The 24,967-nt window shown below is 37.7% G+C and overlaps 1 protein-coding gene across 1 annotated transcript in view; it reads right to left on the bottom strand.

Moving 5' to 3' along the window:
* Nucleotides 1–24,967, bottom strand: part of LOC119520433 (zinc finger protein 596-like) — a 40,081-nt gene continuing 15,114 nt past the window's right edge. Inside the window, exons 2-6 of the mRNA XM_037818295.1 lie at nucleotides 6,862–6,947; nucleotides 4,563–4,689; nucleotides 3,725–3,820; nucleotides 2,934–3,016; nucleotides 1–2,494 (exon numbers count right to left, since the gene is read on the bottom strand). Of these exons, the coding sequence (XP_037674223.1) occupies nucleotides 1,436–2,494; nucleotides 2,934–3,016; nucleotides 3,725–3,820; nucleotides 4,563–4,689; nucleotides 6,862–6,873 (1,377 nt within the window). The 5' untranslated portion in view covers nucleotides 6,874–6,947 and the 3' untranslated portion in view covers nucleotides 1–1,435. The remainder of the gene's footprint in view (nucleotides 2,495–2,933; nucleotides 3,017–3,724; nucleotides 3,821–4,562; nucleotides 4,690–6,861; nucleotides 6,948–24,967) is intronic.

The raw sequence follows: 24,967 nt of genomic DNA, 5'->3' as shown, positions 1-24,967 counted from the left end.
GAATTTTGCTCTATGTCTACTAGTCTGCCTTATTTGAAAACCTCCACAACCCATTTTTAATGGAGGGAGTGACCCCAATGCCTGGTCAAGATTGGGAGATTTCCCATCCCCAGGCTTCCCAATATTCCATGACTTACAACTGTGTAATTCTTTTAAGTTAATTTTAATTCCATTTTAAGGTACAAGACCAATAGTGACAGTGCAAAGGAAAATGACCCTATCAGCAGAAATTAATCCCAAGTTATCTATTTATTTATATTCCATTCATCATTGCTGGATGTATACCTGTTCAAAGAATATAATATTTATGATACATAATCTTGGTCTGTACATTTTTCAGTTTACATTCAAAGTTCTCTGGTTTAACAGTCATATTTATGTTTAGAGTGTGAAAAATAGCTGACCATTATAGAACATTCAGCTACAGCTTTTACTTCATAATTATTTGCAAGTGTATTGAGAAAAATTTTGACTTCCTTCCCTCCAACTCATTAAAAAATACTTCATTCAGCAATCCTAGATCACTTCACAATGCTAGTTTTAATTTAGTTTTCAGGTAAAACTCTGAATTCATGGTTGAATTGTGTTGTAAAGCATTCTTGTTAGATGTTTTTCCCTGTCTGATATTCCTGATGTGAACTCCAGCTGAACACTTTGTGATTTTATTCTAGGGTTGACATTTCCTCAGTATGGGAAATTAAACACTGATGAATAAATTCAAAGCCAACAATGACTTTTCTTCATTCTCTCTATACATACAGAGAATATTTTATAAAAGGTGAAACTTCACATATATTTCACACATTGCTGTGTAGGCAAAGAATTTCACACATTTCATTTTTGAGTTATTGTTCCATCAATAATTATCTCCTAGAGTTCTAGAGATTCCTCCCACTGATAATATCTTTCCTATCCAGTTTTCTCATTTTGGATTTATTCCTACTCTGAGTTATTCTTACATACACCAAGGCTGGAGCTCAGCTGAAATCTACTATATGCAATTACATAGTGTTTCTCCCAGGATAGTGCAATCATGTTATTTAAGGATAGATTGTAAATAAAGGCATGTAGACATTGATTACATTGATAGGGATTTATACTCCTGTGTGGGTTTTTTTCTTTTTAAAGTTGGTAGCTGTCTGAAAATTATATATGCACAACATAGTTAATGAGTTCTATGATGTACCTAATGGTAGAATTATGTCTAATAGTTTTCCCACATAGATGGCAGACATGTTTTCTCCCCAGTGTTAATTATCTTGTGCTGAGGGTCACTCTATCAGTGAAGCCTTCCCTACAAAAAAACTGATACATGGTTTCTTCCCAGTGTGAGTTCTCCCAAGTTGCCTAAGGGTACCACATTGACTGAAGAATTGCCTCATAAATGGCAGACATTTGTTTTCTCCCTAGTGTGAGTTCTCCCATGTTGCCTAAGTCAACCACTTTTACTGAAGGATTTCCCACATACATTGCAGATGTATGGTTTCTCCCCAGTGTGAGTTCTCTCATGACTCCTAAGGTTATCAGAATGACTGAATGATTTCCCACATAGATGGCAGATGTATGGTTTCTCCCCAGTGTGAATTCTCACATGTCGTGTGAGAGCAGTACGATGAGTGAAGCCTTTCCCACATACATGGCATACATATGGTTTCTCCCCAGTGTGAGTTCTCTCATGATCCTTAAGGGGACCACGTTGACTGAAGGATTTCCCACATAGATGGCAGGCATATGGTGTCTCCCCAGTGTGAGTTCTCTTATGACTACTAAGGCTACCACAATGACTAAAGGATTTCCCACATGTGTTGCAGACATATGGTTTCTCCCCAGTGTGAGTTCTCTTATGTTCCCTAAGGTTACTCCAATGACCAAAGGACTTCCCACATAGATGGCAGATGTATGGTCTCTCCCCAGTGTGAGTTCTCACATGTGATCTGAGGGCAGTTCTACGAGCAAAGTCTTTCCCACATAGATGGCAGGCATATGGTCTCTCCCCTGTGTGAGATTTCTCATGTTGCCTAAGGTCACCACGATTCTTATAGGATTTTCCACATAGATGGCAAATGTATGGTTTCTCTCCATTGTGAGTTCTCAAATGTACTCTGAGCTTAGAACTATCAGTAAAGATTTTCCCACATTGATGGCAGACACATGCATTCTCCCCAGTGTGACTTCTCTGATGTTCCTTAAGGTTACAACATCTACTGAAGGATTTCCCACACAGATGGCAGACATATCGTTTCTCTCCAGTGCAAGTTCTCTCATGCTGTGTAAGGACAGAAATATTTCTGAAGGCTTCTCCACATAGATGACAGTCATATGAATTATTTCCTGTCTGAATTTGCTTATGTCTACTAAAGAATGACTGGTAATTGATGGCTTTTTGAAATTGTTCATTTACATAGGGCTTTGTTTCCATGTCGGCCAATCTTGAGTGAATTAAATCTTCTCCCATATCAATGCTTCCAAAGGGATCCTCTCCAATGTTAGAAATCTGTTGGTATAAATGAGAAGAGAAACTGTTAAAGGTATGTCCACATATACTCATTAATTCAACTCTCTTGTCTAATAATTCACTGTGGATCCAGTAAAAATTCATCATGTTATTTACATGCAAATGATGGGCTACATTCTTGTTTGCAGATTCTCTCTTTTTAGAATCTCAACTGCAGAGCTAACTAATTAATGTTGAATACTTCAATATGTTTCAAACAATAGGTATACAAACATGTTTATGCCATTGTACTTTTATAAGACTTCAGGTTATGGTTTTCAGCTCAGGTTAATTTTCCCTTAATTGAAACTATCCAAACCTTGATGGGACAGTGTTTACTCACATATTTAATTACAGTCAGATGGTTGTGCTGAACTCCTAGACTATGCAATCCCAGGTATTTATTTGTAAGACTGCTGATCACATTTATGATGCTTACCTTTGATTGGGTCATATATTTGTCCTTATTGCAGATATGTGGCATAATTATCATTTCTTCTTTTCTATGGTCATTTTGTCTGTCTGAAATAATTTTAAAAACATTACATAGTAGCATTAGCCATCTGAAATATTAAAACACTTCCAACATCCTGTCATACCACCATTTCTTTCAGGATCTTAAAGGCGGTGGATTGGGGTATCAGGGGAGGGGGTTGGGGTATGATGGGGTTCTATGTATGGGGTTTGAACTGTTTTTGCAACTGTTCCTGTAAGTTTGAATTTATTTCAAAATAAAATTTCTTACAATTAAAAAAAAAAAAAAAAAACACTCCCAAGGCTCATGTGGTTATTTTTTAAATACTGTTATTTAAATGGGAAAGTACCTAAACTTAAGAACATCACAAAACTTTTTATGGAAATAGAGAACTACAATATTTTCAGTATTAAAGTTAGAGAAAATAATAAGATGCCATGGTGGGCGGTAAGGAGGGAATTCCTCAAAGAGAAGGACAGGAAAAGGCCACTATGTGCACTATGTGCACTATGTGTACTCCTGTAAGTACATAAATATCTCTTTTGCTAAGCCAAAGACAACCATAAATGGATTCTAAACTAGAGATTGATACATGTACAGAATCACTGCACAATTTATGGAGTTTGATGCCAAAGTCATAGCCTACATTTCAGGGAATATCACTCAATTAAGGAAATCAGTTTCTATTTCTAAAGACCTTCTCATTCATTGACCAGGCCCCTCCTCTTATTGAAGCACAGTGCCCAAGAACTCACTTGTACTCTGTCCTTGGAGAAATCCTAATCCTTCTCTCCACAGTTCCTCTCCTTGTTCCAACTGGGAAATCACTTCTGATTTGCAGAGCTGATACCCTATTTATGAGAAACAGAAGCATAGATTTTGAATTCTATGCTGATACACATTCATGATTATCAAGTCTAGGGAATAACAACTAGGAAGAATAAGGTAAACTGTGAAGAGCAGCATGAGGAAGTGCAATTTAAACATCATATGTTGATAATCCGTTTGCAGAAATGGATGATCCTGACATACAAAGTCATTAAGTATATGTTAATGCCCATGCCTAAATTCATAGATAACAGTATCCTCAGTCTTTATATACAAGGAACAATTATATCTTCACAGTAGTTGAGGAATATTTTATAAAAAAAAATCTACTAAAACAGGCTCCACAAAAAAAAATATGTTCTATGTGGAAAAGAGCATGTTGATTATTTTTCTACTGTGTTCTGAAACTACACCAGAGCCCCAGGAGGATAACTATTTAGAGAATATTTATTTTATCCATAGAAATAATATTCATTGAGTTCCCACAGAATTCTGAATTGTGGCAGTTAGCCACAAAACAGACATGAAATTTTAGTCAGGAATATCATGGGTCACTGGTTTGACAAACAAGATGTAAGGAAAAACTAGAAGAGATAGTTTCTTACAAGTAGTCATGAGATTATAAAAGAATCAGAGCAGAAATAAGAGTGGAATATAGGGAAGTTGTCAAGATACTTGAATTAACTGATGAAACATTAGATTAGATGGATGGATGGATGGATGGATAGATGGATATATGATAGGAGAAAATTTTAAGAAACTCACCCACAGACACCAGATGATGGATACTCTCCAGCATAACATGTCTGAACAGGTTTCTCTGTGTTGTGTCCATCAAGGCCCACTCTTCTGCATCAAAGCCTATAGCTACATCATTGAAGGTCACTGATTCCTTAAACATCATAGGCAATTGAGTTCAGACAAGGCTATTCCTACCAATATGCATAGTACATAGGTTGAAATCACAGCACTGATGAAGGAAAGAGGTTGTGTGTACAAAAAGACAAAACTTAGTTTGGGATTCCAGTTAGATCAATCTTACTGCTAACCTGGCATCTATCCTTCAGATACACTCAGAGACATACCAACTCTGCATACATAAAACTTCACAATAAGGCAGCACTGCACAACATATGGTGTGATGTAACCCACAAACTGATAATAATGACTTCCAGATGGTGATCATCAAATTTTCTCATAAGAATCCATAAGTAAATCTTCAATTTCAAGTAAATACAGACTAATCATTAGGGAAGCATTATTCATGATCTTCCACCTTTTAACATAATGATTATTCAATTATTCCCATCCATCCTATAAAAATAATTTTGTGTTCTGCCTTAGCATCCATCTTTGGCCAAGCCATTTTCCTCAACATTGGCCTTTGGCCTAATTAACAATTTCCATCCCTCCACTCTAAACTCCCCAGAATTCAAACCTACATCTTTGGTAACCATCCACATCACTGACATGCCTCACCCAGAACCCTCATGTGATCTCAAATGCTATGGTAACCATCTCTACAAACTGAGTGTCCTTCCCCTTTTCACAGGTATTTGCTTTAAACTAATCAATCTCTAACTCATTTGGAAAATCTACTAACTTCCCTATGCCCCATTAAAAGCATAAACCCATTGAGACTTTTTGTTATGCGTGTGTGCTACCCACACAAAAACAGGCTGTTCACACTTTCCACTGACTCCACATGGCAACACAATCTCCCTACGATCTTGGACTAATCACTACATAATTCATGTAATATTGTCTCATTACCCCATTTTGTGACACCTCATCTCCACCTGGACACAAATTTGAAATTGAGCTTAACCAATTTGAGGCAGTGCAATGATCTCAGTTTCCTTGTCTATGAAATGGTTTAACAAAATGTTGCAAGTTTTGAAAAATCCAATGACTGATGATTCCTGTGTAACCAACACTTGTTAACTACAAGTAATAAATCTATGATTCAATAAAATCATGGAAAGACTTGAAGAAATGTACATGATTCTGTAGAAGTATACAAACTTTATACAGAACTTGGGGACAGTAGGTTCTTCCTCATTCAACTCTATAAAACTCAGGTGTTTATTACAATATGAGAGTAGGATATGCAGTAGCAGAAACCATGGACCCCTGTGACTGCTATATTAAAGTACAGTCCTAGGCTGACCCTTTATTTGGTAGGAGGCCACCCATTCTCAATATTCCCCTACACCTGCAAAAAATAGTTTTCATTGTGTCCTTGTATATTCATCATGACTCTGTTCAAGGATAAATAGACTCTTCATTTGTTCTGGTGTCTCTTTCTCACTAGATCTTCAACTATTCACACTGGTCATGAAATTTTACTCTCCCTACAATGTTCCTCCTGTGTGCACAGCTTAAATTGAGGAAACAATATTCCCTATTCATTGCTTCAACTTACCAAAGTTGTACAAATGTTGTTAACATCCAAGAAAATGTTTAACTGGGGACAAGATGGTAATGAGAATTTAAAACATCTTTTCAAAATATTAAAATATATTCTATCAAAAGTGCTGGAATTTTACTATTGGATAATATAAACACTTTCATTGCCTTTTGTGGTCTCTTTCTTGTCCTCTCTTGAACACAGCATAGCCCTGGACCCAGCTCTCATAACAATGGACTGAACTCACTTGTTGAACCATATGGCTCCCTATTGTTGTGTTAAGTTGCACCATTATTCATCTCTATCCCTTGTGTTCACCACAATCCTAAGCACATTACTACCACTAACACAGTGAATGAGTGAATTTCTTCCAAACTGAGACCACAGGCTCCACAAGGCAAATAAATCCTATCACATCTCTTCTGTGAAAACACACCCTTTACAGAGGCAGGAAGAAATTAATGTAAATGGTAGAGAGATTTCTAACTCACTTTTAGGACCACCATAATTATACAAGAGTCCTGGGTATACTTAAATGGATCTCAAATATGTGAATATTTCATAAGTGTACTTGGAATCTGCCAAGTCATAAGAGAATTAGGCTTATTTTTTTAATAAAGTTTTTTTCAGTAGAAACAGTAATTCCCTTCTCACCATTGCTTGCATTGTTAGAGTTCTACCACCAACAATCTTCTTCTGGTTTTTCACTCTCAGGCAGTCTGGGCAATAAGCATCCAAAGCTGAGGATGGAGAAAGAAGACATGTGACTCAAAACTTGTCCACATTTTCCAGAGCCATTTGACACAGATATCCAAATCTTCACCTGGAAGTAACCTCCCCCAGTCCAACTAGCAGAAACTTGTAGTATATTCTAAGAGAAACAGGGGTAGGTTCTCATCTCCTAAACTCAAATGTAAGAAGTCTACAGCTGTTTTGTTGCTTGTGCTTTGGGTGTAATGTCTAGGAAGTGGCCACCTAATACAATGTCTTGAAGATGCTTCCCTACATTATCTTCTAGGAGTTTTATGTTATTGTCTTTTATATTGAGATCTTTGATCCACTTTGAGTAAATTTTTGTGTAGGGTGTGAGGTAGGGATCCTCTTTCATTCCTTTGGATATGGATAGCCAATTCTCTAGCCCCATTTGCCGAAAAGACTGTTATGTCCCACTCCAGCGGCTTTGGGGGCCTTATCAAAGATCGCTCAGCTGTAGATCTGGGGGTCTATCTCTGAATTCTCAATTCAATTCCATTGATCAATATGTCTATCTTTGTGCCAGTACCATGCTGTTTTGACTACTGTGACTTTATAATAAACTTCAAAGTCAGGAAGTGTTAGTCCTCCCAGTTTGCTTTTCTTTTTTAGAGTGTTTTTAGCAATTTGAGGCATCTTTCCTGTCCAAATGAATTTGATAACTAGCTTTTCCATGTCTGCAAAGTAGGTTGTTGGAATTCTGATTGGGATTGCATTGAATCTGTAGATGAGTTTGAGTAGTATTGACATCTTAATGACATTTAGCCTTCCTATCCATGAACATGGTTATTTTTCCATCTTTTAAGGTCCCCTTATATTTCTTTTAGTAGAATTATGTAATTTTCTTTGTATAGGTCTTTTACATCTTTGGTTAAGTTTCTTCCTAGTTACTTAAATTTTTTTAGTTGCTATTGAAAATGGTATCTTTTTCTTGAGTGTCTCTTCATTTTGTTCATTTCTAGGGTATAGAAACATTACTGACTTATGTGCATTAATCTTGTATCTGCTATTTTGATAAATTTTTTTATTATAGTAGCTGTATTGTTGATTTCTCAGTGTTTTCCAGATATAAGATCATATCCTCTGCAAATAATGATGGTTTTACTTTTTCCTTTCCAATTTGGATGCCTTTTATTTCTTTGTCTTGCCAGACTGCCCTGTAATTTCACAGATTGCTGCAGTAATGTCACCTTTCTCATTATTTTTTTTATATGGGTCTTCTCTCTTTATAATTTTGTCAATCTAGCTAGGGACTTAACTATCTTCTTGATCTCCAAGAACCAACTTTTGGTGTTATTTATTCTATTGTTTTTTTTGTTGTTGTTGTTGTTATCTATGTCACCTATTTCTGCTTTAATACATGTTATTTCTTTTCTTCTACTTGGTATAGGATTGCTTTGCTGTTCATTTTCTAGCTTCTTCAGTTGCTCCATTTGTTCTTTGATTTTAACTCTTTCTTCCTTTTTGATGTATGAATTTAGTGATATAAGTTTCCCCCTCAGTACCTATTTTACTGCATCCCATAGGTTTTGATATGTTGTGTTCTCATTTTCATTTGTCTCTCTATATTTAGCAATTTCTCTTAGCATTTCTTCTTTAACCCACTGATTGTTTAGGAGCATGCTGTTTAACTTCCAGGTATTTGTGAATTTTCTAAGTCTCTGACAGTTATTGACTTTTAATTGTATTCCATTGTGGTCAGAGAATGTGCTCTGAATAATTTCAATTTTTTAAAAAGTTATTGAGGCTTGTTTTATGTTCTACCATATGATCCATTCTGGAGAAAGTTCTGTGAGCACTAGAGAAGAATGTGTATCCTGGTGATTTGGGATGTAATGTTCTATGTATGTCTGTTCAGTCAAATTCATTTATCAGATTGTTTAGTTTTTCAATTTTCTTATTGGTCTTCTGTCTGGTTGATCTAATTATAGGAGTGATGTGTTGAAGTCTCTCCCAATTATTGTGGAAACATCATTTGCTTCCTTTAGTTTTCCCAGTGTTTGTCTCATGTATTTTGTGGCATCTTGATTGGGTGCATAAACATTTATGATATTTCTTCTTGTTGTCTTGCCCCTTTTATTAGTATGTAGTGGCCTCCTTTGTCTCTCATAACATCCTTGCATTTAGAGTTTATTTTATCTGCAATTAATATTGCTACTCCTGTTTCCTTTTGGCTGTAGCTTGCATGAGATATTTTTTCCATCCTTTCACTTTCAATTTCTTTGTGTCCCTGTGTCTAAGTTGAGTCTCTTGTATGCAACATATTGATGGTTCATATTTTTTGATCCATTCTGCCAATCTATATCTTTTAATTGGGCAGTTTAATCCATTTACGTTCAATGTTATTACTATGAAGACATTTCTTGAATCAGCCATCCTATCCTGTGTTTTATGTCTGTCAGATATATTTTTCCCTCTCTCTCTTAATGTCCTTTAATGTACCTGTACTGAATCTCTTTAGTACTGAACCTTTCTCCATATCGCTCTTTCCTTTCTTTGTTTCTCTGATGGTAGGGCTCCCTTTAGTATCTCAAGTAGGGCAGGTCTCCTGTTAGCAAATTCTCTCATCATTTGTTTGCCTGTGAAAAATTAGAAGTCTCCCTCAAACTTTAAGGAGAGCTTTGCAGGATAAAGAATTCTTGGTTGGCAATTTTTCTCTTTCAGAATTTTAAATATGTCATGCCACTGCTTTCTCACCTCCATGGTGGCTGTTGAGTAGTCACTGCATAGTCTTATGCTGTTTCCTTTCTAAGTGGTGAGTTGCTTTTCTCTTGCTGTTTTCAGAACTTGCCCCTTCTCTTCAGTATTTGACAGTGTGATCAGAATATGTCTCGGAGTAGGTTTATTTAGATTTATTCTATCTGGAGTTTAACTGGGGACTTATGATTTGTGTATTTATGGTGTTTAGAAGATTTGGGAAGTTTTCTCCAATAATTTCTTTGAATACTCTTTCTAGACCTTTACCCTTCACCTACCCTTCTGGAACACCAATGAATCATATATTTGGACATTTTATATTATCTATCATATCCCTGAGGTCCATTTCAATTTTTTCAATTTTTTCCCCATTCTTTCTTTTATTCTTTCATTTTCTGTTCTGTCATCCTCAATGTCACTGATTCATTGTTCAGCTTCCTCTTGTCTTGTACTATGAGTATACAGAATCTTTTTAATTTTGCCGACAGTTTGTTTTATTTTGATAAGATGGTCTATTTTTTTTTTATTTACTCTTGCAATTTCTTCTTTATGCTCTTCTAGGGTCTTATTCATATAATTTATACCCTGTGCCATGCTCTCATTGTTGTCTTTAGTTCTTTGATTAATTCCTCCAAGCACTGTGTCTCCTCTGCTCTTTTGGGTGTTTCGGTTTGGGTTATTCATATTGTCTGGTTTTTTCATATGCTGTAAAATTTTCTGTTGTTTTTGGCCTCTTGGCATTTGCTTAACTTGATAGTATTCTTTTAGGATATGTAGACTGATTCAAACACTTATCTCTAATTTATCAGAACTACAGCTTGGTGGAGTAAACTTTCTCTAACAAACCAGCAGGTGGCATCCGCGAGCCACCTATTCCCCTCAAGCCATTTCTCCCCAAATTTGTCTTTGTGGTAAGTGGGGGTCTGAATCTTGTTGGGGTCCAGTTGGTGCTGCCCACCCTGAATGTGTGGTGTGTTTAAGCAGTTAGGGTGGGAGGGCAGCTGTAATAATCAAATATCCCAGGTTTTCCTGGAGATTTAAAGCTGTTGCAAGAATCTATTCCTTCAGTTCAGTCTCATCACAGTTTGCCTCTGACACTGACCCCCAAGCCTTGGTATTGGTGTATGGTCCCTGGGACATGTGAGTGGGTCCCTCTTCCAAGCGGTGTCCTCCTAGAGCCTCTCCTGAGGGAAGACTGCTATATCACAAGTCAGCGTCATAACCCAAGGGATGTTCTGGGCTGCAGGGCCATGTAGGGGCATTCCCAAACTGCTGAAAGGATGGCTGTATGGGACATGTTAATTTCCCTGTTTTCAGACAGCTCCGCCTTCCCAGCTCTGGGACAATTAGCTGTGGGTGTGTGAAAGGCTATTGTCCATGCCAGATATTGTGGCATGTGCGTGTGTTGCTGAAAACACTTCCTGGCACACTGGGTTGTTTGGCACAGCTCTGAGCTGTAGTGCCAGCTTAGAAGTGCATAGCTTATCAGGGGAGCACTTATTGTAATGATCCCTAGATAGGAAGCTCTTACACCAGTCACATCTTTATTCCTGAATTGCAATGGCTATTTCCAGATTCTGAGATGCTGATCCCTATGTGTATAACCTGATTAAACCCTGGAACTTTGGGTATCCATGTGACATCTGAAACTTAGAGCTAGAACTCAGCAGATATGAATGTCAGTATTAGTGCTATGTGCATACAGCAACTGTTAAAAAAGCTGAAAAAGAGTCAAGACTTCAATTAGAGATATAAAAAAGCAGATCTGGTTAGGACTAGGGTAAATTGGGCCAAAGGATAAAGGACAACACTGACTATGTTTTAAAAGTTCAACTTCCACGTGAGACCAAGGGAAGAGATGCTTAGTTGGTGCAGGATTCATGTTTCCAAAACAATTTAACTCACACAGTTTGTTCAAATACCATAATTACATGGAACTTTTAATAGGAAGTGAAACCTGGTAGGTTTGTGTAGATTAATGTGAAATAGTGATACATCCCAAAATGATTTCAGCAGTGACTAAAAATATATATGCAGGGCCACCCTGAGGAACTGGGGAAAAATGTGGAAATATTGGGCTTTCTCACCTGGGATGTTGCTGACATTCTCACAAGCACAGAGGGCTGACTGTTAGATGTGCAAAGTCCTCTATCTTGGGACTTGCCATTAGGAAGCTCATTACTGCAAAGGAGAGGCTAAACCTGGTTGTGAGTCTCCCCTTTAGTACATCTTTGTTGCTCATATGTGGCCCTCTCTCTCTAGCTAAGCCAACTTGACAGGTGAACTCACTGCCCTCCCCACTACATGGGCTCTGACTTTGAGGGGTGTAAATCTCCCTGGCAACACATGATATTACTCCCCAAGATGAATCTGCTCATGATATCATGAGTTTGAGGACATCTTCCTGACCAAAATATGGATGAAAAATGAAACGCAAAAGTTTCAGTGGATGAGAGATTCCAAATGGAGTTGAGAGGTCCCTCTGGTGTGCATTCTTATGCACTATATAGATAACCCTTTTAAGTTTTAATGCATTGGAATAGACAGAAGTAAATACTTGAAGTTATCAAACTGCAACCCAGTAGACTTGACTCTTGAAGACGATTGTATAGCAAGTAGCTTATAAGGGGTGATACTGTGATTGTGAAAGCCTTGTGGATCACAATCCCTTTATCCAGTGTATGGATGGATGAATAGAAAAATGGGGACAAAATATAAATGAAAAATAGGGTGGGAGGGGATGATTTGGGTGTTCTTTTTTACTTTTATTTTGTAATCTTATTTTTACTATTTCTGGTATAAGAAAGATATTCAAAAAATAGATTGAGGTGATGAATGCACAAGTATATGATAGTACTATGAACAGTTGGTTGTCACCCATGGATGATTATATGATATGTGACTATATCTCCATAACACTAAATTAAATTAAACTGCAGTGGTGGTAACACAACATGGTGATGTAAACAGCTGCTGAAAACTTCCCAGATATTCAGCAAAAGAGGGAGAGAACCTTGACTTTTTCAGAACTCTGGAAGAGTATATGGATGAGAGAGGTACTCCATAGAAGTTGCATTTACAAAAAGGAGAGATTTAACATAAGAGAAATCTCTTCTGGGCCAGTGAGTCCTCTCCCCACTCCCACTCTCAGCCTTGAACAGCAAGGAAGGAACACAGATCCAGCAGTTAGGATTCCACTCTCCTCCCAATGCAGACACAGACAAAAAAAAATCATTCACAGCAGAGAGAAAGAGGACCATCATTTGGAGATCAGGGGGATAGGGGATGATATTTCAAGGCCTAGATCAGTGAGGGGAAAAGAGTATGAGAAAACATGGGCAGAGGCCATTTCTAACCCTGAGTCTGAAAGCCCTTCCCCCACCCTTGAGGAACATAGTAGCCAGAGGCCAATATCTGCCTGGGAGATGGTGAAAGAGAGTGGCAGCTGGAGGAGCCCTCTACGATAGAGAGAGAGGAGGCCACAGCCCCACACTGAGTCAGACATTACCCAGCAAAGTGAGGGTGCAGGAAACCTGCAGCTTCAGCCATGCCCTGTCAGACAGGGGCACCAGGAGGTAATTCAGCACCACCCAACCAGACTCAGATGGGCTCCAAGAAGTTATTTAGCCCCACCCAGCCAGACTCACCAGGTCTCTAAGAGGTAACTAATCGCCACCCAGATGGACTTGGCCAGGCTTCAACAGGTAATTCAGCCCCACCCAGCCAGATGAATCTGGGCTCTGTGCCAGTTTGAATGCATTATGTCCCCCAGAAAAAGCCACATTCTTTGATGCAGTCTTGTGGGGCAGACATTTTGGTGCTGATTAGAATTGCATGGAAATGCACCCCACACAACTGTAGGTGATAACTGATGAGATATTTCCATGGAGGCATGGCCCCACCCATTCAGGGTGGGCCTTGATCAGTGGAGCCATATAAAGGAGCTGACGGGCAGAGGGAACTCAGTGCAACCGTGAGTGACATTTTGAGGAGGAAGTACAGCCAAGCGGGACACTTTGAAGAAAGCATAGGAGCTGCAGATGAGAGACAGTTTGAAAACGGCCATTGAAAGCAGACTCTTGCTCCGGAGAAGCTAAGAGAGGACAAATAACCCAAGTGCAACTAAGAGTGACATTTTTGAGAAAACTGCAGACTGGAGAGGAACGTCCTGGGAGAAAGCCATTTTGAAACCACAACTTTGGAGCAGACACCAGCCATGTGCCTTCCCAGCTAACAGAGGTTTTCTGGACAACATTGGCCATCCTCCAGCGAAGGTACCTGATTGCTGATGTGTTACCTTGGACACTGTATGGCCTTAAGACTGTAACTGTGTAACCAAATAAATCCCCTTTTATAAAAGCCAATCCATCTCTGGTGTTTTGCATCCTGGCAGCATTAGCAAAGTAGAACGGGCTTCAAGAGAGAACTTAGCCTCATCTGGTCAGACACAGCCTCAAAAACACTCTCTGAGGACAATCAAGTCACTGTACAGCACCATCTGCTGGATAGACTGGAAAGCACAAAGGAATTTTAGAATTTCTCAGAACCTCTGTAGACTTCATCCCAGGACTGATGGAACTGTTCTACACCCTGTGCCCAGTAAATGAGCCCTGTTTAAGTTGAGAAATACAGACAACACAACAGAGCAGTGCTGGAAATCAAACCAGGGCTTGCTGGCTGGCAAAATTGGAACACCTCTGGGAGCCATCAGACTTTTTTTTAAATGCAATTTTATTGAGATATATTCATATAACATACAATCCTTCAAAGTGTACAATCAGTTGTTCATAGTTGTGCATTGACCACCACAATCAATCTTTGAACATTTCCATTACTCCAAATAATAAAATAAAAATTAGAATAAAAAGAACATCCAAGACATTTTTGTTTTGCACATACACAGAGAACACGCTGTGATGCCCAGTGCCTAAACCCCAGAGGCAGACTTTGAACCATATTACAAAGCTACAGTGGTCAAAACAGCATAGTACTGGCATAAAGATAGATATCCTGACCAATGGAATCAAATTCTGAGTTCAGAAATAGATCCTCTCATCTATGGACAATTAATCTTCAATAAGGGAGTCAAGAAATCATGATTGGTGCTTGGAGAACAGGATATCCATATCCAAAAGAATGAAAGAGGATCCTATCTAATACCTTATACAAAAATTAACTCAAAATGGATCAAACAGCTAAGCACTAGAACTAAGACCATAAAACATTAAGAAGAAAATGTAGGGAAATATCTTAAGGATCTTGTGATAAGAGGTGGTTTCCTAGACTTTACACCCAAATCATGAGCAACGAAGGAAGAAATACATAAATGGGATCTCCTCAAAATTAAACACTATGTGTATCAAAGGACTTTGTCAGAAAAGTAAAAAGGCAGCCAATGCAATGGGAGACAATATTTGGAAACCACATACCAGATAAGGGTTTAATATCTGAAATATATAAAGAGATCCAACAACTCAACAACAGTAAGAAAAATAACCAAATTAAAAACTGGGCAAAAGACATGGATAGACACTTTTCTGAAGAGGAAATACAAATGGCTCAAAAACATGTAAAAAGGTGCTCAACTTTACTGACTTTTAGGAAATGCAAACCAAAACCACAATGGGATACTATCTCACATCTACTAGAATGGTCATTATAAAACAATGAAAATAACAAGTGGTGGAGAGGTTGTGGATAAAGAGGCATATTTATTCATTGTTCATGGGAATTCAGAATGATGTAGCCACTCTGGAAGGCAGTGTGGCAATACCACAGGAAGCTAAGTTTAGAACTGCCATATGATCCAGCAATTCCATTACTAGGTATATACTCAGAAGAAATAAAACCTAAGAAATTAATGGACATTTGTGAATCAATGTTTACAGTGACATTATTCACAAATGCCAAGATATGGAAATACCCCAAACAGCCATCAATGGATGAGCGGATAAATAAATGATAACAAGTATCATATACATACAATGCAGTATTGTGGAGCTGTAATACAGAATAATGACAGAGCATAAAACAATGTGGATGAACCTTGAGGACATTATACTGAGTGAAATTAGACAAAAACAAAAGGTCAAGTACTGTATGGTCTCACTAATATGAACTAATTTTAATGAAAAACTTTGAGAGTTAAAAGCTGGGAACACAGGATATCACAAGATAGAAAGAGGGTAGATATTAGGCATTTGATGCTGAAGGAGTATAGAAAGTTCAGCAGGATTGATTTTATAGATCCAGAAATGGATAGCAAAATACTGAATGTTGGTAGCACAATATTGTTAGTACAATATTGTTAGTACCCTGGAAAAATATGACTGTGACTAAAGGTGAAAGAGGAAAGCTAGGGATATGTATGATACCAAAAGGAAAAGATACAAGATAAAGACTGGTACTGTATAACTTAGCAAACACTTGAATGATCAATGATGATGATTAAATGTACAAATAGGAAACATTTCTCCATGTAGGGGAACAAATGAATGTCAAGTTTGCAAAGTGTTGAGAATGGGATAGTATTGGGGAAAAATATAATCAATAAAAACTAGAGTATATAGTTTACAGTAACACTGCAATATGCTTCCATTAATTTTAACAATGGCAATATACCAAACCTAAAGATCTATAAGAGGGGATATAACGGATATAGGAAATGGGGTATGGGATTCTTGCTAGTGGTGGTATTGTGTGACATTATTGTTGAATTTTATTTTATTTTACTTCTACTTTCTCTTTTATCCTTTTTATTATTCTTACTTAAATTTTTTTATTGTAATGAATATGTTCAAGGGCTGATTGTGGTGATGAATGCATAACTATACGATGATACTGTGAACAACTGATTGTACACTGTGGATGACTGTATGGTATGTGAATATATCTCTATAAAACTGCAGAAGAAAAATTAACAGAAGGATACAATTGCTGGAGAAAACATGGAGAAAGGGATGCACCTATTCACTGCTGGTGGGGAAGTAGAATGGTACAGCCCATCTGGAATGCAGTGTGGTGGTTCCACAAAAAGCTAAGTATGGTGTTGCCATAACATCCTGAAACCTCACTATTGAGTACATAATTGAAAGAAAGGAGAGCAGGGATATGAATGGACATTTGCACACTGTTGTATAAGGTGACAGTATTCCTGATTTGCAACAGATGCAAGTGGCTTTAGGGTACTTCAACAGATGAACACAATGTGGACTATGGGGTAGGCCTACAATAGAATGCTGAGAGGCTGCAAGAAGGAATGAAGCTGTGAGGCATGCAACTTGGTGGCTGGATCTTGAGGGCAACATATTGAGTGAAATCAGCCAGCAACAAAATGCAAACATTATAACATTATAACACCTCAGTAATATGGACAAAGTATAATTTGCAAACTCTAATGAGTATTGAATCTTAGAGTACAGGTTATCAGGGGAAAGCTTATTATAAAGATCCCTATATTGTGAGCTCTTACAGCAGTCATATCTGTTCCTGAGTTTTAATGGTTATCTCTAGATTCAGAGATGCTGAGCTCTTTGTGTATAACCTGGTCTGGCCCAAGAACTTCAAGTATCTGTGTGGCACATGAGACTCAGAGCTAGAGTTTGGCAGCTGTGAATATCAGTATTATCCCATACAGCACCTGTAAAATGCTGAGGAAGAGCCCAGAATTCTATTAGAAATATGACTGAAGCAAATCTGGTTAGGATGAAGGCAGGTTAGGATGGAGGCAGGTCAGACTGAAGAGTAAAGGATGATACTGTTTTAGAACTTCAAATTTTGCATGAGACCAAAGGAAGATATATTTATTTGGTGCAAAATCTATATTTCCTGTAGCACACCAGATAGTTTCATGTATACAGTCAGTTTACTCAAACACCATAATTACATGAAGCTTGGAAAGTGAGAGCTGATTGGTTTGCACAGGTTGGTGTGAAATCCCAATAAATCTGAAGGTAATTTGGGCAGAGTAGGAATGCATTTGGAAAGCCCCTCTGAGGACTGGGGGAAAATGTGGAAGTATTAAATTTCACCAGAATTGGGGACTGCCAATTTAGAGGGCCAAGCTCTTGATTTTGGGGCTTAACCTTTGGGGCTTGTTGCTGCAGAGGAGAGGCTGGGCCTGTTTGTATAAATGCTAAAGAGGCACCCTCATATGCCTTTGTTGTTGCTCAGATGTGGCCTCTCTCTCTAGGCCAAATTGGAGGTAAACTCACTGCCTTCCCACCTACATGAGACATGATTCCCAGGGGTGTCACTCTCCCTGGCAGTCTGGGTTATGGCTCATGGGGATGAGACTGGGCCTGGCATCATGGGATTGAGAAAACCTTCTTGAATAAAAGAGGGAAGAAAATGAAAAAAAAAATAAAGTTACAATGGCTGGGAGATTTCAAGTGGAGTCAAGAGGTAAATCTGGAGATTATTCTTATACATTGTATAGATATCCCTTTACAGTTTTCAGTGTACTGGAATGACTATGGGGAAATACCTGAAAATGTTGAACTGCAACACAGTAACCTTAATCCTGGAAGATGATTGTATAACTACATAGCATAGACAGTGTGACTGTGTGATTGTAAAAACCTTGTGGCTCACACTCACTTTGTCCAGTGTATGGACAGATGAGTAGAAAAACGGGAACAAAAATCAAATGAATAATAGGGTGGATGGGGGATAGGGTATTTTGGGTGCTCTTTTCTACTTGCATTTTTATTTATATTCTTTTGGAGTAATGAAAATATTCAAAATTGATTGTAGTGATGAAAGCACAGATGTATGTTTGTACTATGACCATTTCTGCAGTGTGGATGACTGTGGGGTATGTGAATATATCTCAATAAAACTGAACTAAAATATAATATATAAAAATGGAACCTCTAAAGCACCATTTAAATGTATTTTATAACTGGGAGTAGGCAGTTGGTGAGAACTCTTGGTCGCACAAAGGAGCAAAACATAGATGTAAGGCCTGCAGCAATATGTAAATGTAAAGTCTGCACCCAGATTTCAATAAGCTTTCACCTATGGTCCCCCAACCTCCCAGATATGAGTAAAGCCAACCTCTATCTTCCTAGACTCATGAAGGCATATTTCCCAGGAAGGAAATAGTAAATAATGAAATTTCTGAAGTTTTCCAGACCTCTGTTACCTATTAAACAAAATGTTACCTTCCTTTGTCTTTGACCTGCATAAAAGTGAATTGAAAAATCACTACTGTGAGGATGATTTGGGAAAATAGAGGGCAGATGGGGCCCTCTGCCTCCCTGCAATTATGCACTGTGCATGAGTGGGATCTGGTGAGCCCAGGACAGGAGCCACCATCTCCACTGTCCAGTCATTAAGGAGCTGGTGAAGGAGGGAAGACGCCTGAAGGACACCAATTTGAACAAGTTGAAATCAACATCAAAGGATAAAGTTTATCAGTATATGATATGCACACAATCTTGTGAGAAAACAGCATTAAGTTGTCTATCTCAAAAGGACTTAAAGTTAATTTTTGCAATGGACAAATTTTTCCAAAATTCTGAACTTTAGATATGATAGACTATAAGAGGATCAATGACAGAAAGAAGTTAGAACAACTGTACAACAGATTCAAAATCCACAAGATGAAAATGAAATTGGAATAGATGGTATACAGCATTTCTGTGATGACAAGGATGATATCAAGCCAATATTAGTGTGATAATCACTGCATGGAGGTTCAGAGAAGCAACATAGTGCGAGTCTCCAAACAGGAGTTCCCATATGGTATGACAGAATTAGGATATGACAGCATAGAAAAACAAAAGGGCCCAATATGCAAGATTGAAAAAGAATTGAAAGAACTGGATGATTTAAGGATTTTTATCAGCTTATTTTTAATTTTACAAACAATCCAGTTAAAAAGTACAAAAAATGATGGTTGGTCAGAAGGGTAGGAACAGTGTATGTGTATTCTATTGTGGCAAATTTAATATCAAATCAAATATGATTGTTATATAGTAGGATGTTAAATTTTAAGCCCATTGTAACTACAAGGAAAATACATGAAAAATATAACAAGAAAGGAATGAGAAGGTACTCAATATGCTACAAACATAAATCAAAGAAATATGAATGTAGGCATTCACAGAAGAATTAACGGCCAAAAAAATGGTTTAAGAGTTACAAAGACAAAATAGCAAAATGGCAGAAGAAAATCATGCAGTAGCAGTAGTTTCTTGTAAATTGATTGAAATCTCCAGTCAAAAGGAAGAGATAGGAAGAACTGATTATATTTATATATATATATATATATTATGAGAGACTTACCTTAAATTCAAAGACATAGGCAAGTTGAATGTGAAAGGATTGGAAAATATACCATGAAGGCAGTAACTAAAAGACAGCTGGGTTAGCTATACTAATATCAAATAAAATAGACTTTAAGTAAAAGACTACTACAAGGGAAAAAACAGGTAATTATATACTGATAAAGGGGGTAAACTGAACAAGATATAACAATTATAAACATATATGCACCTAACACCAGAGCCCCAAAATATATGAAGCAAATATTGACAGCATTAAAGAGAGAAAGAGAGGGTTCTACAGTAGAAGACATTAATGGAAAACTTTCAATAGAATATCTAGAGAGATCAGTAAGGAAATGGAAGACTCAAATACTATAAATCAACTAGATCTCACAGACATGTGAGAACACTTTACCCAAAACCAGCAGAATAATCATTCTTTTCTACTATATGTGGAACATTCTATAAGATAGATTATATGTTAGGTCACGAAAAACATTCTCAATAATTAAAAATATTGAAATCATACAATGTATTTTCTTTAAACACAATGGAATGAAGCTAAAATTCAATGACAGAAGGGGAAATGGAAAATTTAAAAATATTTTAAAAAAATTTAAAATTTAAAAAACTAACCATATAATTCTAAACAATCAATGGGTCAAGGAAGAAATCACAAGAAAAATTAGAAAATTTCTGGAGGAGAGTGGAAATGAAAACACATCCCAAAAATTATATGATGCAGAAAAGGCAGTGCTGAGGGGGAAATTATAGTTCTAAATGCTTAAAGAAAAAAACAAAAAAACAAAAAACAAAAAAACCTAAACACAAACCCAGAGAGAAAGAGCAAATTAAACTTAAATCAAGCAGAAAGAAGGAAATATCAAACATTGGGGCATGGAAAAATTAAAATAGCATCTTGGAAAAAAAAACACAATAGAGAGAATCAACAAAACCAAAAGTTGGTTCTTTGAAAAGATCAATAGATTGATAAATATTTATCTAGATTAAGGGGGAAAAAAGAAAGAAGATAGAATAACTAAAATCAGAAATGACAAAAGGGATTATTACTGACCACACATAAATAAAAAACAAAATAAAAAGCTATAAGAGGACACTATGAACAATCATATGCTACAATATTAAATAACTTATGGGAAATGGACAAATTCCTACAAACACACAAACTACCTACACTGATTCAAGGAAAAATAGAAGATCTCAACATATCAATAACAAGTAAAAGGACTGAATCAGTTATCTAAAACTTCCAAAAATGGAAAGCCCAGAATTAGACTTCAAGGAGGAATTTACCAAACATTGCAAGAAGTATTAACACAAATCATATTATAAATCTTCCAAAAAGTGAGGAAAAGGGAATACTTCCTAGTTAATTCTGTGAAGCCAACATCTCATACCAAAGCCAAATAAAGATAACACAAGAAAACAAAATTACATACCAGTATCTCTTATGAATATAGACAAAGAATCCTGAACAAAATACTAGCAATCTAAATACAACAGCAAATTAAAAGTATTAGACAACATGTTGAAGTAACTTATTCCATGTATGCAGGGTGGTTTAACATAAAATAAATTAATTTAGATACCACATTAACAAATGAAGGGAAAAATACACATGACCACCCAGTTGACAAAGAAAAGGTGTTTGACAAATCTAGCACCCCTTATTGATAAAAGCATTTAGAAAACTAGGAATAGAAGGAAACTTCCTGAACATGATAAAGGAGATATTTGAGAACCTACAGCTAACATCATACCTAATGGTGAAAGACTAAAGCTTTACCTCTAAGTAAGATAAGGAACAAGACAAGGATGCCCACTGTCACCACTGCTATTCAACATTTTTTTCTGGGAGTTCTAGCTAGAGAAATTAGGCAAATGAAAGAAAGTAAAGATATCCAAATTGGAGAAAAAGTAATAAAACTTTTCCTATTTGCAGATGTCATGATCCTATATACAAAAAATCCATTAAACTCCACAACAAAGCTAATAGAGCTAATAAATTAATTCAGCAAACTGACAGGGTACAAGATCAACACCCAAAAATGTGTAGTTTTTCTATACCCTAGTAATGAACAATAGGAAGAGAATTTTTTAAAATTACATTTTCAATAGGAAATAAAAGAATCAAATATCTAGGAATGAATCCAATCAAGGATATAAAGTATTTTTACACAGAAAGCTATAAAACATTGTGAAAAGAAATCACAGACATAAATAAATGGAAGAACATGATATGCTCATGGATTGGAAGACCAAATATTTTTAAAATATTGATTCTACCCAAAATGATATGCAGGTTCAACACAATACAATCAAAATCACAAAAGCATTCTTTGAAGAAATGTAAAGCAAATCCTCACATTTATATGGAAGGGTAAGTGTCGCCGAATAGTAAAGCAATCTTGAAAAAGAAGATCAAAGTTGGAGAACTTACACTTTCTGATCTTAAGGCATATTACAAAGCCACAGTAACCAAAACATTATGGTACTGGTTCAAGGACAGACATAGCAACAAGAGGAATCAAATTAAGAATTCAGAAGCAGACCCTCATATCTGGCCAATTGATTTTTGACAATGTTTTCAAGTCCACTCAATTTGGAAAGAATAGTCTCTTCAATAAATGGTGCTGGGAGAACTGTAGATCCAAATGAAAAGAACAAAGGAGGACCCCTATCCCACAACATATTGAAAACTTAACTCAAAATTGACCAAAAGGGGTGAGCAAGATGGTGGAGTGATGAGGTGTGGAAGCTAGTTAATTAACTAGGGAAGCTGGTAAATAGCCAGTAACTGTCTGGAACAGACATGTTTTCAGGGACTTTTGGGGAATGGGTGGAATGGCTGAGATGGCAGCAAAAAACTATCAGTTCACACAGGCAGGGTGCTGATGTTCCCCCAAAGAAAAGCAGTCTTTCTTGGAGCTGCCTCAGCACTGCTCAAGGCAAGGACAGAAACAAGAATTAAAGTTTTCTGAGAGTAACTAGTCATGTGAAAGAGATAACAGCCTAAAGGGAAAAACTGCCAACCAAGAAATCTATATCTGGCAAAGATGTCTTTCAAAAATTAGGGAGAGAATAAAATATTTTCAGAGAGACTGACACAGAGAATTTGTGAATAAGGGACCTGCACTTCAAGAAATACTAAAGGGACTGCTACAGGCTGATAGGAAAAGACAGAAGAGAGAGAGAGAGAGAGAGAGAGATTAGGAGAAGAGTGTAGAAATTAAGACTATCAGAAAGGGTAAAAAGAGACAGAGAGAAAAAAATGAGATATGACATACAAAATTCAAAAGACAAAATAGAAGTACTACCTTTACAATAATAACACTAAATACTAATGGAATAAATGCCATAATAAAAAGACATAGACTGGCAGAATGGATTAAAAAATAAGACATATTTATATGCTATCTACAAAGAACTCACTTTAGACAGAAGGAAAAAATAGGCTGAAAGTGAAAGGTTGGAAAGATATTTCATACAAACTACAGCCAGAAAAAAATGCAGAAGTAGCTGTTTTCATAACAAACAAATTAGACTTCAAATGTAAAACAAATAACATAGACAAAGAAGGATGCTATATATTAATACAAAGGAAAATTCATCAAGAAAACATAACAATCATACTTATTCAGCAAGTCAGAGTGCCCAAAGACACATGCAGCAAACACCAACAACACTGAAGGCAAAAGCAGATACCTCTATAATAATAAAGTCTTCAATCCACTGCATTCATCAATGGATAGAACATCTAGACAGAGGATCAATAAGGAAACAGAGAAGTGGAATTGCACGATAAATGAACTAGTCTTGAGAGACATTTACAGAACACTACACCCCACAACAGAAAGATACATGTTGTTTTCAAGTGCTCAGGGAACATTCACTAGGATTGGCCACATGTTGGGCACAAAGCAAGTCTCAACAAATTAAAAAAACTGATATTATAGAAAACATCATCATGAACCATAATGAAATGAAGTTGAAAGCCAATAATAGGTGTCCGGCGCTCTCTCCGCCCCGCCTCGAGTCCTCGGTCGGCCGGCGATGGGGACCAGAGAGATAAGGGGAGAGAGGGTGCGGACAACGTCTTACCCGGAGCACTTGTGATCACTCAGGACTCGCGGTGGTAAAGCAGATAAACTTTTAATGGGACTAGGCAATCATCATCTTTACAGGTTCCACCCGGGGCGAGACACCTCGGGGGAGAACAACCTCGATGCGGCCGTCAGGTACGGCTCCTTGTGGGCTGTCTCCCCGAGCTTTGCCCGGGAACTTTCTTATAAACCTTGCGTGTATCCAATGGGCTAACGCCACGCACACAAGCATGATTGGTGAATACAGCGGGTGGTTACATACATCAGAAGCCGGAAGCAGGATGTGGGCGCCATCTTGGCACCACTCGATGGGCGGGGGGACTTTGGAGCAGGTTTACAGCGCATGCGCTATGCCCGTCCCGGGAGACGGCTCTCCACATCTCCCCCTTTATTATTTATATCGACCCAGTGTCCCCAGTGATGAGTGTGCTCCCGTGAACCCAGATGGCTCACAATTTGTTCCGGTGCTTTGGGGAGTCTGGACTAGGTCTCAGCCATTTAGCGGCGGAGCCTCTAGCACCGACCAGAATGCTCACCTCATATGGAGACAGGAGAGTCCGTGAGCTGGAAACAACATGACTCTCCCTGCAGTGCTTTGCCTTGCAACTGGGGGACAAAGGCGGGGGCAGGGATAGCATTAACCAGAGTCGGAGGCGTCACTAGGCGTCCCTATGCATTGGCTAGAGTCAAGTCTGGCCACAACTATGACTCTGCCTTAGGGACCTACCTGAGACAAAAATTATGACTGCTGGCGTCGCCCGTTATACCCGGGACATAGCTGCGCGCTTAGCTACAAACCTCGCTCCCGAGTGCCCCGCCCGAGGCGGCCAGGATGGGGTATGGCCATCAGAATGGTCGCTGTTGGGGGTATCAAAGGTGGAGGACATAGCCATCATAGTGGTAACACGGTACTGC

This window comes from Choloepus didactylus, chromosome 25 (assembly GCF_015220235.1).
Source record: "Choloepus didactylus isolate mChoDid1 chromosome 25, mChoDid1.pri, whole genome shotgun sequence".
Taxonomy (NCBI): domain Eukaryota; kingdom Metazoa; phylum Chordata; class Mammalia; order Pilosa; family Megalonychidae; genus Choloepus; species Choloepus didactylus.
Note: the sequence above shows the minus strand (reverse complement) of the source record. Positions and strands in the feature narration are given on the sequence as shown.